At 48.2% G+C, this 18,846-nt stretch overlaps 1 protein-coding gene across 1 annotated transcript in view; it reads right to left on the minus strand.

Annotated features, from left to right (window-relative positions):
* Positions 1-248: 248 nt before the first annotated feature.
* The window catches only part of LOC142312779 (lysozyme C-like), a 44,939-nt gene continuing 26,341 nt past the window's right edge, over positions 249-18,846 (minus strand). The window contains exons 2-4 of the mRNA XM_075351767.1: positions 6,550-6,696; positions 5,838-5,913; positions 249-383 (exon numbers count right to left, since the gene is read on the minus strand). Of these exons, the coding sequence (XP_075207882.1) occupies positions 305-383; positions 5,838-5,913; positions 6,550-6,696 (302 nt within the window). The 3' untranslated portion in view covers positions 249-304. The remainder of the gene's footprint in view (positions 384-5,837; positions 5,914-6,549; positions 6,697-18,846) is intronic.

Genomic DNA, 18,846 nt, shown 5'->3' on the forward strand with positions numbered 1-18,846 from the left:
GCAGGTGAAATGTCATGTTGAAAAATATCTCCTGAGTCTTGACACTTTGGGCAAATGGCCGGACCACTGGTTACACAGCTAAATCTATGTAACTAATACTATGTTTCCCCAACAAGAGTGATTGTATGTAAGGTAGCTTTCATTATTTGGTAAAAAAAAACAATTTTCAATGCTCAACCGATTTTATTGATTTGTAGAATGTGAAATATTTTTTTTATTATTTGAGACAATTTCAGAAGATTGCTACTAATCTTGATAAGTGATCCACAGAGAAGACAAGCAAAGCTTTTAATCACCATACAGTCTATTCTGGATCAATATATTGATATGTCACATATCTTGAAAGATCCTTGTCCTTACACTTCGGTTCCCAAACACTCTTCCTATACAATAAAGAAACAAATGATATAGTAATATAAGCAAAGTGAATAAAGGGCTACACGAGGTTAAAGAAACATGGTTGCTTTTTTCCCATTCATGTCTATTGGTTGTACGTGGGGTTGCAAGTGAATCACATGTTATTAAATTGCTTTATTTGGCTAAAGGGGTACTCCAGAGAGAAAATAAAGTCTTCTACTGTCCCTGCCCTCATAAACTACAAAGATGAAATGCACAAAGCTGTTCCTGTACCTCTAATTGATGATGATGCTAGAGCTGCTCTTTGCTGCTCCCCCTCCACTCTGGGACATTACATCACAACTCTATGCTATTGGTATTAGCCAGCTCCTGGTAATAGCTTTTTCCCTGCAGTTTGAGGACAGGAGTATGGCCACTCCTCAGACTTGCTTTTTCTATCAGTTTTTATTCTCATATAAATCCCCAATTCATAATGATCAGTGTTTTTTTCCTTGGTGTTAATAAGGGTGCAGGTTGGAGTGAGACACTACTGATTCATTAGGAGGCACATATCTCTTAATGAATTAGGAGAGTTGGACAAGTGACATGTGACTCCATGTACCATTCCAGAGATCCTACTCCAGTCTTACTTCAGTAATATTTTTTGCCCTTCTAACCCCTGCCTTATCAATGTTCACTTTCCTGAGTCGTGCATTTGTTCTAATGCCCTATTATCTCTATATGCAAATATTGTGATATAAATGGACAGTGGAGTAATAATATAGTAACAGAAGGAAACTAACCAAAACTGTCACTCAAGGAGGAGTGCCCGCACCCACACAACAGCAAGTATGGAGATCTGTGAGCTGCGCATTAGAAAACCTCTCATACTACCCCTTGCAGGAGCTCAGAAACTTACAATTATGGGTTATTATTGAGTTCACTATATAATGCTGTGATGCTGTGCAGTTAGCTCTTATCTAGTGATGGGCAATCCCAAACTGTAATGTTTGGGGTTCGTACTGGCCACATAGTGATCGTGCACACGATCCTGAACACAAACTTTCCTGGGAAGCTCGTGTTACAGTTTGGGTCCAGTTCGGGTCCAGTAGATGTTAAAAAAAGCACATTATTAAAAAAACATTATGATCATACTTACAGGTCCCGCGACGCGTCCTGCAGACTGTCTCCTGGCCGCTTCTGCTTCTGCGTCCGATCATTGCTGTGCCCCCCAGTAAGCTCCACTGCCTAAAGGACCTTCCATGACATCATAGTCATGTGACCAGTCTGGTGTGAATGTTGTACAGACATTGGGTTAGACTGGTCACATGACTATGATGTCATGGCAGGTCCTGTTAACTTCTGGGGGTATACATTGCACTGCATGTCACTCGGCAATCTTCAGCTGTTTTTGGCCATGTGGGCACTGACCTCAGGGTTCACCTGAGTCCATGACTCATGGACTTGATTGAACTTTGGCTATCACTGTGCGAGTCTCACATCGCATCACCCGGTACGGCCGCATACTGTCCTGATAGGAGCGGTCGGCTGCATGTATTTTCATGCAGCTGAGGTGCTCGTGTCCGGAGAGTGTCAGCTTGTGCCGGGTGATGCCGATGCGAGACTACACGACTCATACGTAAGTGGAACTCTGGCCTCAGTGTCAGCCTGCTTCTCACTCTGTATAGATGCTGTCTATACAGAGTGATGAAGCAGAGTTGACAATGCTCTAACTTTGGAGTTATGTCTGTCTAAGGATTTTTTTTATAATAAAGATGGAGTCCTAAATGTTTTTTTGTTTTATTTCTAATAAAACAAAAATTTCTTGATGTTTTCTTTATTTTTTTTACTGTTTACAAGAAATTCATGGTGGTCTTGTCTAATTTGGGGTGACACCATGAATTTCGGGCTTAGTACCAGCTGAGAATACAAAGTTGGTATTAAGCCCTTTATTACCCAGCATGCACCACCATCAGGGCCGCTGGACAAGCTGGGTAAAGTACCTGAAAATGGTGCTAAGAAACAATGCCCCATTTCTAGGGATGGCTGTGGGATGCAGTTTTTAGCGTGGGGGGCCCAGAATACTTGGGCCTTGCCATGCTGAGAATCCCAGGCGCCATCTGATTTGTTTTCCCTGACTCTCGATCAAAATACGGAGGGAGCCTTCACATTTTTTTTAACTATTTTTTTAAAATAATTAAAAAGAAATGAATAGACTTCCTGTTTTTTGATTGCCAGCCAAGGTAAAGCCAGGCAGCTGGGGGCTGGGAATGGCGCATTGTTTCTTAGTGCTATTTCCAGGAACTTTACCCGGCTCAACCAGTGGCCCTGATAGCGGTGGCACGCTCAGTAATAAAGCGGTTAATACCAGTTTTGTATTCTCAGATGGTACTAAGCCTGAAATTCCTGGTGTCACGCCAAATTAGACATGGCCACCATGAATTTCTAGTAAACAGTAAAAAAACACAGCATATAGAAATTTATTTTTTATTAGAAATAAAACAAAACACATTTAGAGACTCCATCTTTATTATAGAAAAAAATCCTTAGCCCGACGTAGTCCTTAGGTAAAGCATTGTCTTCTCTGCTTCACCACTCTGTACAGAGTGAGAAGCAGGTTGACAGTGAGGGTATGATTCCACTTGCGTCTCACATTGCATCACCCCGCACTACTCTTAACACCTTTCAGTTGCTGTCAGTTTTCATTTGTATGTAATAGTTTTTTCCTGCCCATCTTCCTAAAGCCATAACTCTTCCATTTTTCCATGGACAAATCGTCTAATCGTCAATTTTTTTTTATTTTTTTTCATCACTTGAACATAACACTATTGGGATGGATTCAGTTCCTTCTAGTGGTGACTTCAGGCAGCCAGAATGTTATCATTTATAACTATGTCCAGTAGTTGCCGGTCATTTGGGAAACTCAGGAACATTACGGTCATGACCGCAAAGAGTAGTGGGCCCGCCAAAGCCTATTTTAGCTGGATTGTCATGCAAAGACATATACTTTGCTGAAGTCTATTGTAGCTGAGGGAACAAAGGAGCTCCCAGCACTGTAATACATGCTGCTGGCCACTCAGAGGCCAGGAGCTGATATCAGCTTGCCAGTCACAAGTGGCGCATGACAGTGACATCATGCGCCGCGCATGACTGGTACATCAAAATGAGTTGCAGGCTACATACAGAAGATGACACCGCTTGTCGAGTGAGTAGAGATAAGTGATAATAAAAATTTTGGTTTTTTTAAAGGGAACCTGTGACCTGAAATTTCACTATGAAACTAAAAGAATCCCCTTCTGCAGCTCCTGGGCTGCATTCTAGAAAGGTTCATCTTCCTACTGGCCCCCCTTTCAGACCTAAATAAACACTTTATAAAATCTTACCTTTTGCTATGCTAATGAGCTTTTATGATCACGGGGGCGGGTTGTATTGCATCCGTTATTCCCTCTCCTGCCGCTGTTCGCCGTCCCCCAGTGTTGATTGACATAGATGAGGCTACCGCCCACATTTTCCACAGTGCTCCTGAAGTCTCGCACATGCCCAGTGGCACTATCGCGGGACTGAGCACTGTTCAAATCGCCACCGCCGGTGATCTTATTGCGCAGGCGCGAGATTATGGGCGGCTACTTGGATGACGCTAGTGATGACAATGTCATCACCAGCGTCATCCAAGTACCCACCTATAATCTCGCGCCTGCGCAATAAGATCACCGGCGGTGGCGATTTGAACAGTGCTCAGTCCCGCGATAGTGCCACTGGGCATGTGCGAGACTTCAGGTGCACTGTGGAAGATGTGGGCGGCGGCCTCATCTATGTCAATCAACACTGTGGGACGGCAAACAGCGGCAGGAGAGGGAATAATGGACACAATACAGCCCGCCCCCGTGACCATAAAAGCTCATTAGCATAGCAAAAGGTAAGATTTTATAAAGTGTTTATTTAGGTCTGAAAGGGGGGCCAGTAGGAAGATAAAACTTTCTAGAATGCAGCCCAGGAGCTGCAGAAGGGGATTCTTTTGTTTCATAGAGAAAATTCTAGTGACAGGTTCCCTTTAATGTTTGGAAAAGAGTGGCAGAATAGATATTACACCAGTAAGGAGCCTAGAATTGGTGGCATTATAGAAAGAAGGGGTCCTGGATGGGGAGCAATATACCAGGATGAGGGTCATTAAACCAGGATGGGGGTTATTATAACAGGAAGTGGCCCAGGATAGAGGACAGCATATCAGTATGAGGGACATTGTTATAGGATGGGGACAATATACCAGGATAGGGTCCATGATTGGGGATAGTAAACTAGGATGAGCATCATTGTTAAAGGAAGGGGACAGGATGGGGGACAATATTACTTAAAGGGGCTCAGGATGCAGGACATTAAACTAAGAAGGGGCCAATAATGGATTACATTATATAAACAATGTGAACATTATACCAGGAAGGGCCCAGGATGTACTACTGCTAGTGAGTGGCATGCACAACCATTCGCTGTGCCAGAAATTAGTTGCATTTCTGCTGTAGAAAATGTTGACAGATTGTATGAGTTAGGGAGTGGGTGTAACCACAGCCCCACACCGGCTCCTCACAGCTCCACCTATAGCAGCTCCAAAATGGAGGGAGAACAACAATAGTCGCAACATTTTTTGTGCTGTGGAAAAATTTTGCAAGTTTTCAAAGCTTTCAAGTTGTGTAGCATAACAGCCTTGATGAATCTTCAAATCAATGGAAATGCCAAACTTTAGGCGGGCTTTGCACGTTGAGACATCAAAAGCCAATGCTGCGATGTCGCACGCGATAGTCCCCACCCCCGTCGCAGCAGCGATATCTTGTGATTGCTGGCGTAGCGAACATTATCGCTACGCCAGCTTCACATGCACTCACCTGTCCTGCGACGTCGCTCTGGCCGGCGACCTGCCTCCTTCCTAAGGGGGCGGGTCGTACAACGTCACAGTGACGTCACGCGGCCAATCAAAGCGGAGGGGCAGAGATGAGCAAGATGTAAACATCCCGCCCACCTTCTTCCTTCCATATAGCCGCCGGCGGCAGGTAAGGTGCTGTTCCTCGCTCCTGCGGCTTCACACACAGCGATGTGTGCTGCCGCAGGATCGAGGAACAACATCGTACCTGTCGCGGCAGTGTAATTTTGAAAAAGTCGGAGCCTACACCGATGATACGATAACGACACTTTTGCGCTCATTAATCGTATCATCTAGGATTTACACACTACGATGTCGAAAGTGACCCCGGATGTGCGAAACTTTCGATTTGACCTCACCGACATCGCACGTTTGATGTTGCAACGTGCAAAGCCGCCCTTAGTTTCTGCAGGTACACTTTTATGCCTTGCTTGATTAAGATATTGAAAATCCCCATGACATCTCAATTATAGGGAGTAGTATAAATTAACTTCAATCCATTTCTCTCCCAGCCATGTGAGGATTGCGATATGGCAAGAGTACGCAGAAAGTGCCTACAATTCTGTATCATATCTGAGATAAGACCTACCAGGCAGTAAATCCTTGGGTTTTTGCAATTTGGACAGCACATTTGGCATCACCATCTAGGTTTTGGTTGGGTATGTCTAAACAAAAGAACACAACTTTAGATGTAAAAATTAATATATAGTACTAAAGAGGTGGTTCACCCCTCTTAAATGCTTTATGAACATTTAAAGAAAAAAATATATCTCTTAATACCCCTTTCGAACCAATGCCGTTCCAATGACATTGGAGCAGAATCTCCCTGCACTCGCATGACAATAATATGAAACAAAGACATCACAAGCAATCAGCAGCTGATGATGGGCTGCAACGCTCACACTTCCCTTGGACGTGTGCGTTTTATCCAAGTTTTGTGTGAGAGAAGTGTGAGAGAAGCAACCTACCAGCAGGGTCTGTTTAACTGGAGCGCTCACATGGTTTAACAATGTCAAGCAAATGCAGGGAGGACTGGGGCTGACATTGCTGGAAGACAGTTTTTAATCAAATGATGTCATAGACCTAATGGAAAACAGAAGGATTATCTGGGTAGAAGGGCAAAATGAGCAATTGTAAGTACACCGTCCTATATAATATGATGATTACAATTTATTAAGGGGATAAAAACTTTGATGGGAGTGCTTCTTTAAGATACAAAGAATGGGCATTTTTGGTCAACTATCCTTACTGGAAGCTTCATATACAACAAGGATTTGTCAGATTATGGAGATAAATCTTACCAGCACAATACATATTGCAAAGGTTTTCAGTTTTGGTTTTACAGTCCTTGCACCACATGCGAGAATTAATCCCGAAAGCACCATAGTCATATTTGTCTTTTTTTTTAATTTCATTGAACCCACTGCCATGGTCAATTATGCACATGACTGAAAGAAGAAAACGACAAACATGGAAATAGACTAAAATAACTTTATAATTAACAATACTGAAGTTAAAACTGATAGATAATAATAATAATAATAATAATATACATAGAAATGGTAGAAGAAGGTTGTGAGATAGATAAAAAGTGCATTCTCATAGACCTCAAAAAGACTAAGAATTGTTTGAGGAAAAGTATGTTTGTAAGGCCTCCTTCACACATCAGTGATTCCGGTACATATGACGCCATTCTCAAACATACCAGATTCATGGACATATGCAGACCCATTAAAGTCAATCAGTGTGTTCACAAGGACTGTGTGTCTGTATGGAGCACACGTGTGTCCGTGTGTTCAGCAAGGAGACAAGTCCGTTTTTCTCCGGCAGCACTGATGTCATACCCCCCTGTCTCCAGCGCTTCTGTCTTTCACACTGCTGTCACTTGCTTCAGAGCTTGTTCATTATGCTCATTGCATATTCACTGCACCGCGGACTTGGAAGCAAGTGTGACCGCAGAACCAGGGACAAGTGAGTAAAAAGTTCCTGATGTGCATGTGCTTTCACAAATGTGTAAAAATCACGGCACATGGAGGGCCATACGTATCTTCAACACGTCCATGAAAAACGTGTGTGTTTTTCAGGGATGTGTGATAGAGCCCCAAAAAGCTAGGAAGAATAAACTTCACATTCACATATATAATGTACAAAGCCTCCTTAGACATTGTGTAATCTGGATAAATCTACTCTAATAGATTTACTAGGTAAGATTGGCATCTTCATGGAATCTAGTGGATATGGTACATAGGCTAATCTTGACATATCTATAGGGATAAGCGGGTCTCCAATATAAAACTTCCCCTTACCAACTGTACCTAAAATAACGACACAAACTACGACTTTATTGCACGAATGGCCACAGCTTTATTTAACCATATATATGTACCCAAACTCGTGGCTCCACGTGCCACCCATTGATAACACATAACCTGTGCATACAGTGCCTACAAGTAGTATTCAACCCCCTGCAGATTTAGCAGGTTTACACATTCGGAATTAACTTGGCATTGTGACATTTGGACTGTAGATCAGCCTGGAAGTGTGAAATGCACTGCAGCAAAAAAGAATGTTATTTCTTTTTTTTTTTTTTTTTTTAAATTGTGAAAAGTTTATTCAGAGAGTCATTTATTATTCAACCCCTCAAACCACAAGAATTCTGTTTGGTTCCCCTAAAGTATTAAGAAGTATTTCAGGCACAAAGAACAATGAGCTTCACATGTTTGGATTAATTATCTCTTTTTCCAGCCTTTTCTGACTAATTAAGACCCTCCCCAAACTTGTGAACAGCACTCATACTTGGTCAACATGGGAAAGACAAAGGAGCATTCCAAGGCCATCAGAGACAAGATCGTGGAGGGTCACAAGGCTGGCAAGGGGTACAAAACCCTTTCCAAGGAGTTGGGCCTACCTGTCTCCACTGTTGGGAGCATCATCCGGAAGTGGAAGGCTTATGGAACTACTGTTAGCCTTCCACGGCCTGGACAGCCTTTGAAACTTTCCACCCGTGCCGAGGCCAGGCTTGTCCGAAGAGTCAAGGCTAACCCAAGGACAACAAGGAAGGAGCTCTGGGAAGATCTCATGGCAGTGGGGACATTGGTTTCAGTCAATACGATAAGTAACGTACTCCACCGCAATGGTCTCCGTTCCAGACGAGCCCGTAAGGTACTTTTTACTTTCAAAGCGTCATGTCAAGGCTTGTCTACAGTTTGCTCATGATCACTTGGAGGACTCTGAAACAGACTGGTTCAAGGTTCTCTGGTCTGATGAGACCAAGATCGAGATCTTTGGTGCCAACCACACACGTGACGTTTGGAGACTGGATGGCACTGCATACGACCCCAAGAATACCATCCCTACAGTCAAGCATGGTGGTGGCAGCATCATGCTGTGGGGCTGTTTCTCAGCCAAGGGGCCTGGCCATCTGGTCCGCATCCATGGGAAGATTGATAGCACGGCCTACCTGAAGATTTTGGCCAAGAACCTCCGCTCCTCCATCAAAGATCTTAAGATGGGTCGTCATTTCATCTTCCAACAAGACAACGACCCAAAGCACACAGCCAAGAAAACCAAGGCCTGGTTCAAGAGGGAAAAAATCAAGGTGTTGCAGTGGCCTAGTCAGTCTCCTGACCTTAACCCAATTGAAAACTTGTGGAAGGAGCTCAAGATTAAAGTCCACATGAGACACCCAGAGAACCTAGATAACTTGGAGAAGATCTGCATGGAGGAGTGGCCAAGATAACTCCAGAGACCTGTGCCGGCCTGATCAGGTCTTATAAAAGACGATTATTAGCTGTAATTGCAAACAAGGGTTATTCCACAAAATATTAAACCTAGGGGTTGAATAATAATTGACCCACACTTTTATGTTGAAAATTTATTAAAATTTAACTGAGCAACATAACTTGTTGGTTTGTAAGATTTATGCATCTGTTAATAAATCCTGCTCTTGTTTGAAGTTTGCAGGCTCTAACTTATTTGCATCTTATCAAACCTGCTAAATCTGCAGGGGGTTGAATACTACTTGTAGGCACTGTATATACTTATTCTCCACAAACCACACCTGATAGATCCGTCCGAGTGGCCAACCATCATTCCTATCCCCCGGCCGTAACCTCCAACCGGCCCAGAGGACCACCTCGGCCGTGACCAACCGAGCCGAGGTGTGGGGTAATAACGTTCCATCGTTAATTACCCCTCCCCAGAACCTGCAGGACCTCCGCCCACAAGTTCCCATCCAAACCGAAGCCAGTCCCCCTGAGTGGCTTCATACCAACAAACCGACTGTCGGTACTCCCAACCTCTCTGAACGGACCTATCACCCCGCTGTGACAACAAAAAATTTTTTCTCTTTTTTCATTTTTTTTTTTTTTTATATATGATACTTCCACCCCCGTATAACTTGTTTTTTATATATTTTTTATTTTTTTTTAATTATCTTATTATTTATTCCTCATTTTTCTTTTTTTTTGTTTTATATACATTATTGCAGGGCGGGCGGGTGGCACACACTGGTTGTATGACAAAAGAGGCAGTGACCTATGCACAGCCCCCTTTATACCCCCCTGCAACACCCCACCCCTACCAGTCTATCCCCCAATCCCCTTTGCCGTTTCTCCCACCAATCCAGAAGCCCCATATACAACCTTCTAGCCATATACCTTAACACTTTCCTACCATGAACCCTCCCGATCGTCATGGGGCCTGTTCACCCCTATGGGGCTCACTGCCCATCTTGACATATATATAGGGATAAGCGGGTCTCCAATGTAAAACTTCCCCTTACCAACTGTACCTAAAATAACGACACAGACTACGACTTTATTGCACGAATGGCCACAGCTTTATTTAACAGTATATATGTACCCAAACTCGTGGCTCCACGTTCCACCCATTGATAACACATAACCTGTACATATATACTTATTCTCCACAAACCACACCTGATAGATCCGTCCGACAGGCCAACCATCATTCCTATCCCCCGGCCGTAACCTCCAACCGGCCCAGAGGACCACCTCGGCCATGACCAACCGACCCGAGGTGTGGGGTAATAACGTTCCATCGTTAATTACCCCTCCCCAGAACCTGCAGGACCTCCGCCCACAAGTTCCCATCCAAACCGAAGCCAGTCCCCCTGAGTGGCTTCATACCAACAAACTGACTGTCGGTACTCCCAACCTCTCTGAACGGACCTATCACCCCGCCACAGACCGGCCAAGTGACACCTTACTTGGCCCGGGCCCTCCACACCCCCATTGCTTGCTCTCGGACTGCTTATCCTCCATTTCGCGCTATTAACTTGCCAATTGCCAGGTTCAATCTTTTACCCGGGCCCTGTCAATTTGATCCACCAACCTTGCGAAACGCCACTGTCTCCAGCTATGGTATCGGACCCTACAATCAAATACCAGGGAACGCCTTCCACCAATGCAACCAGTCAAACTTGACATCCCGTTCCAACTCTCTCGCTGCCCTCACTCCAAGGTCATTCCTTCCCACACGCAGAATTAACACAACCGGTTCCCGATCAATAAGGCTATAATGCGCCACCTCATGGCGAACTCTCCCCCAGGTCATGCCCCGAATTCCGAGCCATTTCAGACGGGCTTCCGTCATCGCTACTCCGAGCTGGCAACCGTCCTGACAAACATCCGTTCGCAAAGCTCCCCACCAGCTCCCAATCTGCCAAATCCAATGCTCACTCAGCCCCCACCTAGCGGCTTCAGTCACTGCCCCAATCCGGAAGGAGTGGGACCCGTAATCACTTGGCTCCTCCTCCACCCGTACTAAAACCGCCTTCAGCACCGCGATAAACTGGAATCGCTACAAAGCGGATACATCCACATGCCTAAGGAAAACACCGGGGTAACCACCCCACACCTTCAAAAACTCTGTCACCTGCACCACCGGGCATAGCTGGTGCCCTGGAAATTCAAACAACACCACCAGGCGTCCACGGCTCTCTTGATCCGTCTTTGAAAACCGTAGCCGGCATTCCATTCTATCCATCCCAAGCCTCACATCCACCATCAACAGCCCGTCTACCGCTTGCCTAGCCGGGCTAACCAATTCTCCAATGCGAAAGGCCCCAAAGAACGTCAATACAACGGCAACCGTGAACAAGACTCATTCATACGAAGACGAGCATATATCCCCACAAACGCCCCACCAAACGAACCACAATGGGAACGTTATGGGCCACCTTGTGTCCCGCGACTGATTTAGAAAAAAACCCTCATCGCCTGCCGCTCCAGAAAATCCTTTGTCGCGTCCCGAACCCCTTGCATTGTTAAAAAAGAAAGCCCACGCCGCCACCTCGTAACCTATAACCGAAACAGACCGACCTGCTGAAAATCCACACTAAACAACGACCAAACCCCCCAACACTCGTCCCGTGTAACCAGGCTCCATAAAATCCGCCTTCACCAACTCCACCCATTCCTGCCACACCGACCGGTATCGGCAACAAGTAGCCTTGGCCACCGATCTCCTAATTCCCTCAAATGCTACACAGACGCCAGGTCCCACAGCCCTTCCGGGCATAGTTCTCATCCTCATCTGCTCCCGGCACCAGTCACCGGAATCTGTGAAACTGAACCGAGATAGCGCATCAACCACCTCATTTGGAACCCCAGGCACAAACTGCGCCACCACACAAATGTTTAGCGCCAAGCAACGCAACACCAGATGCCTCAAGTACCCCACTACCTGGGTGATTTAGCCGGCAGTGAAGTGATAGAATGCACCACCGCCATGGTATCACAATGCATGCAAAGCTTCTTGCCTGCAAATTAGGGGCCCCCCGACTCCACTGCCACTATGATGGGAAACGGATCCAGCAGTGCGAGATTCTTTACCAGCCCCTTTTTCACCCAAAGCCGTGGCCATTTCCCAACACACCAATGTGTTTGAAAAATTACCCCAAAACCCGACGCCCCCACCGCGTCCGTAAATAATTCCAGCTGTCTATTTGACAATGCCTTGCCCATCCATAACATCCTTCCGTAGTCTTGGTCGAGAAACGCATCCCACACCAGCAGATCTCCTTTCATCACCTAAGTCACTCTGACAAAATGATCCGGAGCTGTCACCCCTGCAGCTGCGCTCGCCAATCACCTGTTAAGTATTCCCCATCGGCATAATGCAACGGGCAAAAATCAATTTTTTTAAGCACTGGCTGCAAATCCCGCAACCGCACCCTCTTAACCTGATACAAAACCGCACTGACGCCTTCAAATCACGCAGTTTGCCCACCGGCAATCGGCATTCCATAGCCACCGTATCAATTTCGATGCCCAAGAACCCTAAGCCGTCACTGGCCCTTCCGCCTTTTCCTTTGCCAACGGAATCCCCAGTCTTCGCGCTATCCGCTCTAACATAAATAACAACAAGGAACAAACCAAGGAGCCCACCGGGCCAGCGCAAAGAAATCATCCAAATAATGAATCACTAAGTGGACTCCTGCCACATCCCTGACTACCCATTCCACGGAGAACTAAACGCTCCAACATAAGCACATGAAATGGAACAACCCCCTGGGCAGGCACCGATCCACACAGTATTCACCATCCCACACGCACCCTAAAAACTGCAGACTCTCTGGATGCCCCGAAAGTAAACCAAAAGCTGCTTCTATGTCCGCCTTGGTCATCAAAGCCCCCTGCCCGGCTACCCGCACTGACTCCAATGCCGTGTCAAACGAGACCTATAGACCGCAGGCAACTCAGCTGAAATCCCATCGTTCACTGACAACCCTGCCGGATAAAAGAAATGATAAATCAGCCAGAATTTGTTCGGCTCCTTCTCGGGTACCACCGCAAGTGGCGAAATCCTCAAGCTGGAGAATGGCAGGTCTTTGAACAGGCCCGCCATCCTCCACAACTCCACCCCCTTCTGCAGCTTATTCCGTACCACGTCCGGATGTTCTTTTGCGGACCTCATATTACCCGGGCAAAACACCGGCGTTTCGGAGTCAAACAGAATCCGGAAACCCTCCTTAAAACCTGTCACCATCTGTTCCGCCGCCCGAACATCAGGATATCTATTTAAATAGAGGAGCATCGCCTTTACCCACACTGGCGTCCTCCCCTTTTCCAGACCCCTCCCCCAACCTATCCTTTACCGTCTTTGAAACAACTGGCCAAAGAGTGGGAACTTCCACAACCGGAACACTCGTATTGTAACCGACATGACGCCCCAATCTTACATTGCCCCTCATTAAATTGCCAGCATGCCCCTCGAAAGGGCTGAGCCGGGGCCGTCATTAACCGTATCCACAATGAAATATCTTCGTGGTCCCACCGGATGCCAGGCCGCAGAGCCTTCCGTTGCCGGAACTGCTCCTCATATTGCAGCCAGCCTAAACCACCATACACTCTGTACGCTTTGCCGCTCGAGTCCATGTAACCGAAAAGGGGGCGGAACGATGCTCCGGCTCCTTTTTCCCAATCACACTGGCTAGGGTCGCAAAGGCCTGTAGCCAGTTAGTAAAAATTATCGGGATCAATCTATACTTCCTTTCGTCCTCATCCTCCTTTTCCTTCTTGGAGTCACTTGGCTTCACATTGTCCAAGTTAAACTTTTCCAAGGGGAGCAGGGAAAAAATTTCCACATACTCCCCTTTCCGTATCTTCACCTTCACCTCCTTTTTTTTTTTTTATTTTTATTTTAAAACGTACCCCTAACGGACTTACAAAGCACACGCATACTTCACTCTGTGCCCTATAGTCCAAAAGCACAACCTCGTCCTCCATTTCCTTTTTCACGCCTTTGCAAACCACCGCCGCAGCCGCCGCGCCGTCCGCCTGACCCGCAACAACCATCAGCACAGCTCCCTGAGCCCTTAACTCACGCACCGGCAGCACACCCACTGGGAGGCCCACCCAAGCCCCCCCGCTGGAGACCCAGACCCGCTCTGTCCTAACCGTTCAGCCAACAACCCCTGCAACACCCCCCAACAGCCGGCCCCAAAATTCTACCCCGGGTAACCCCGACTGACTGATCGCACCCGCACTCAGCATACTACCCCCCGAGGAGGAACCCCCGCCCCCCGCTACCCACAATATCAAACATAATGGTCGTCATCTCACCGGGCTGCCTCTGAACCGAATCCGGAGCAGCCGTAACACGAACGTCCTGCTGCCGCTCCATCCGTCTAGCCGCCTCCTCCGGTCCTTCTTCCTCGCCGGCTTCAGAAACACCGCTGAGGTCCTCAGGGGGGACCAGCGAGGGGACAGCCTGCCTCCAGCGGCTGTCAACCCCCACGGTCACCGCACCCTGCTCCTCCGGGTGTCTCCCGCTGGGCTTTCTTTTTCCGCGATGCGGCATCCTGCCGCCGTTCTTCTTTCTGCCTCCACTCCTGCCTGCTGCGCCGTCCCTATGTCAGTCATTTTAAGGGGTCACCCTCCCTGCCGACTGCAGGGAGGCCGTGCCGCTCCCGACGTATGCAGGGAACTCCCCCCAGCCTGATCCCCGCTGGGGGGACCGTTACTACTGACCGGAGCATCCGGCCCTGCGGACTGCAGGGCCCTGCTCCCGGTCCTCTCTGGCTGACGATCCGATCTGCGCCTCCCCTCACCCTCCGATCGCCGCCCTGCCGCCTGCAGGGGGTCTCCGCTCCCACTCCATAACACTGGGCACCACCCCCAGCCAGCACTTCACTGGGGGCTGCCGTCGCTCCGGTCCGGGGCCGTGCAGGCCGCAAACCGGAAGTAGGCCTCGCCGAAGCTCCGCCCACTTCCGGCCCACGGTATCTCCGGCGAGGATTCCTCCCGGTGGCCGGTGCCCTCCAGACAGGTAAGGAGGGCTCCGCCGCCCCGAAGGGTCCTCGAGGGGGCTCCTAGCTCTGTTCCTCCTCCCCCCCCGCCGGGGGAGTAGCACTCCAGCGGTCCAGCGCAGGCCCGGGTGCAGGAGCAGCAGGCCTAATCGCTCCAGCCCCGCAGACCGCTGCAAGTGTGGCGCCCCTGACCTGGTCAGGCACCACAGAGTATTGCACCCATGCGGGAGCAATGCTTCCAGGTAATCTCCAAAGGCCAGGATGAGGTGCACACACAAACATATAGTGACCAGGCCTCCCACATCACCAGAGGGGACCCTTGGGTAGCCAGAAGGGGTTAACTTTCAATTCCCAGCTAGGGGTGTGTTCAGGGGCTGGTTGCTAGGAAGCAGGGCAGAGAGAGAGAGGAAGTGAGAGGGGAGTCGAGAGGAAGAAGTTGAAGTGTATGGAGGGGGAGCAGAGAAGCTCCCGTGCAGACAGGTCCTGAGGAGTGCTGTAGCTGAAAGCGGAGGAGAACGGAGTACTGTGGGTCGGCCTGAAGAGCATCCAGAGAAAGAGGGGTGGCTGAGTACGGAGATCCCGGTATCCGAGCACACAAGGGGAACTAGATCCCCAGTACAGGCAGCAGATCATCCAGAGCTGCTTAACCTACAGGTGGAGGGGGTACTTCATGCCCTCACCACGACTACACAGAGCTTGAGCCAAGCAGCACACCAGGCCCATAAGGGGACAGGGCCAGAAGCCATCCCACCAAGGCCACGCTGCCGGCAGACGAGCCAGAGAGAGGGGAGCAGGGTGGTAACAGCTTCCCTGGAGGGGTCCTACCACGCTTCAAGCAAAGGATCCTCCTAAAACAGAAAGAGTGCAAGGAAGGCGAGTGGACAGCTACCCTCAGAACGGCCTCCTGGAATTCCTGGTTCCACCTGGTTATCACAGTGTCGCCCGGGCATCTCACCGTGACCTCCAAACAGTGAGTAAACACGTTAAAAGACTTCTTGGACTGTGTTTGAGTCATTCTGCGACTTGTGGTACTACAAACCCACACCGGGCCCTGGGGCTTGCCTCACTCTCAGGAGGCTACTATATCCGACTGCACCCACCATCAGCCCCAGGCGTCCCCTAACCTGCAGTGGCGGTCCCCACTGACCGCAATACTGAGAGTGGCGTCACGATTAAAACTGAAGATTCCCTACCTGTGACCAGCACCAGCTACGTGGAGTCCCTGAAGGTATGCACCGATACAACACCTGTGGGGCTTCACATCTTCTTCCCCCTTAGTTATCATCAGCACGTCCTCGGGCTGCAAAGACAAGAGAAAAAGGTAAATACAAATTTTTTTTTTCCCACACAGGGGCAATTATTTACATTTAAACATGCCAGGTACCATTCCACCACCAACCACCCACATGTCCGAACCCACCCAAAAACCTCCAGGAGGTAGGTCACCGGTCCTTTTGGTAACCAGGTCTGGGCCATCACATTCCCCAGACCTTTCCTCCAATCTTCCTCTCCTGAGGGGAGTGGTGTAAGGTAGGCCCCATAAACAGGCGTACCCGCTTCCGAGTGTTGGAGGGCAGGCCCCATAAACAGGCGTGCCCCCTTGTTGGTGCAGAGCCATGCCCCTCAACAGGCAGACCCTGTGGTTGGTACCAAGAAGGCAACTTTTTACAATGCAAAAGTTTGTGGTTAAAGCCAGTTCATAACCAGTGGTCTAACATTTTAAGAAGGTCTCACAATAGTCCTTGTGGGCACATTTCGCTTAAACGTTGCTTAACTATAACAGGTTAAACATTACACTTCATACCGTCACTTTCAACTAAACTGTACTTTGTCTATAGCGTAATGGGAGCTGACCAAAGTTGCTGCGGGTTGATCTACGCAGTACTATACTGTCATCTGTCTGAGGTTGTGTCCTCCCACCCGATGTATGTGTCTCAATGTGAATTCTGGGTGTACTGGGTACTGATACCAATGCGTGGTTTTCTGCTTCAGCTACATTTGGCACTTCTAGGTTCTGAACAGGTGCTTCTAGGTCTCCTACTTCTCTAGATTGAGTGAATGTAATGACTGGAATAACAACTGCTCCATTGTATTGAGGCCAACTTGCTGGAAAATCTCCAAGCGCAGTATGGATCATCCTTTCTTTTGGTTCTTGAACTGGCAAAGGGTTGGGAATTTCTTCAGGGATTCTTAGTTGTTCAGGACATTTCTTTAGGCGATCTCTAGAAACGACAGCTGTTGTTTTTCCTCCATCTTTGCTGATAAGGCATGTCTTTTCATTGCTAAGCGTTGATGGTAACACAGTATAGGGTTCTTCTTCCCAGTGATTGTCAAGTTTATGACGCCTTCTCTTTCCCTTGAGAACTATATCTCCCGGCATCAAAGGAACAGCAGGTGCTTTTCGATTGTAGGCCTTTTCTTGTTTCTCACGCTGCTGAGTCAGGCTTCGCTCCACACTTGTACTTTCTTGTATTGGGCTTGGCGGTTGGAATCCCAATCAGCACCTTGTAGATGGTCTTCAGGGGTCTCAACTCCCATTTCCAGATCTACTGGCAATCTCCCTGGTCTGGCCCTCATCAGGTATGCCGGTGTGCAGTTCGTGGAACTCACAGGGATGTTGTTATACATGTCCACTAGATCGGGCAGTTTTTCCGGCCACTGACTTCGTTCTTCTAGTGGGAGCGTCTTCAGAAGGTCGAGAATGATGTGGTTCATCTTCTCACACATGCCATTGGTCTGAGGATGGTAAGGCGTAGTACGGATCTTCTGGCAGCCGTATAGGTTACAAAACTCCTTAAACACTTCAGCTTCAAAGGCTGGTCCTTGGTCAGTGAGCACTTGATCTGGATAGCCATGTGGTCGACAGAAGTGTGTCTGGAAAGCTTTGGCTGCAGTTTGACCTGTCAAGTCCTTGACTGGTACTACCACCAGGAATCTGGAGTAGTGGTCAACCATAGTGAGAGCGTAGTTGTAGCCTTGTCTGCTGGGTGCCAACTTTACATGGTCCAGGGCCACGATCTCCAGAGGCCGTTTAGTTTGGATTGGCTGGAGTGGTGCTCTCTGGCTGTGCTGGTCTTTTCTTCTAAGATTGCAGGGCCCGCAGTTTCGACACCACTTCTCTAGGGCAGATCTCATGCCCACCCAGTAGAATCTTACTTTAAGTAGGGCCTCCAGTTTCTTCCAACCAAAATGGCCTGCACCATTGTGATAGGCTTCTAGCACCATCCTCGTGTCCTTCTGTGGTACAATCACTTGCCACACCTTCTCATGCGTCCTCGGGTCAATGATGCTCCTGTAAAGTTTGTCTTGATAGATGAATAATCGACCCCTCTCCTTCCATAGGTACTGTGCCTCAGGTGGGGCTCCTTTGTCAAGGCTGGCGCCAGGCTGGTTGATCAGTTTCTTTACCAAGCCTACCGCTGGATCATTTTCCTGGGTCTCCTTCCAATTGTAGTGAGGTAGTGGGTTCAGGGTCACCTCTTGGCGGTTGGCACGCAACTGCCGACACTGTTTTGCTCCATGGCGATGGAACGCTGGCAGCTCAATCTCTTCAAGATCATCTACATCTTCACCCTCGTCTGCTAGGTGAGGCATCCTGGACAGAGCATCTGCGTTGCCGTTCTTGCGGCCAGCTCGATACTTGACAGTAAAGTCATAATTCGCCAGTCGGGCTACCCAACGCTGCTCCATGGCACCCAATTTAGCAGTATCCAAGTGGGTCAGGGGGTTGTTGTCCGTGAAGACAGTGAATTTGGTGGCTGCCAGGTAGTGCTTGAACCGCTCTGTGATAGCCCATACCATGGCCAGGAACTCTAGCTTGAAT

Source organism: Anomaloglossus baeobatrachus, chromosome 5 (genome assembly GCF_048569485.1).
Source record: "Anomaloglossus baeobatrachus isolate aAnoBae1 chromosome 5, aAnoBae1.hap1, whole genome shotgun sequence".
Lineage (NCBI taxonomy): Eukaryota > Metazoa > Chordata > Amphibia > Anura > Aromobatidae > Anomaloglossus > Anomaloglossus baeobatrachus.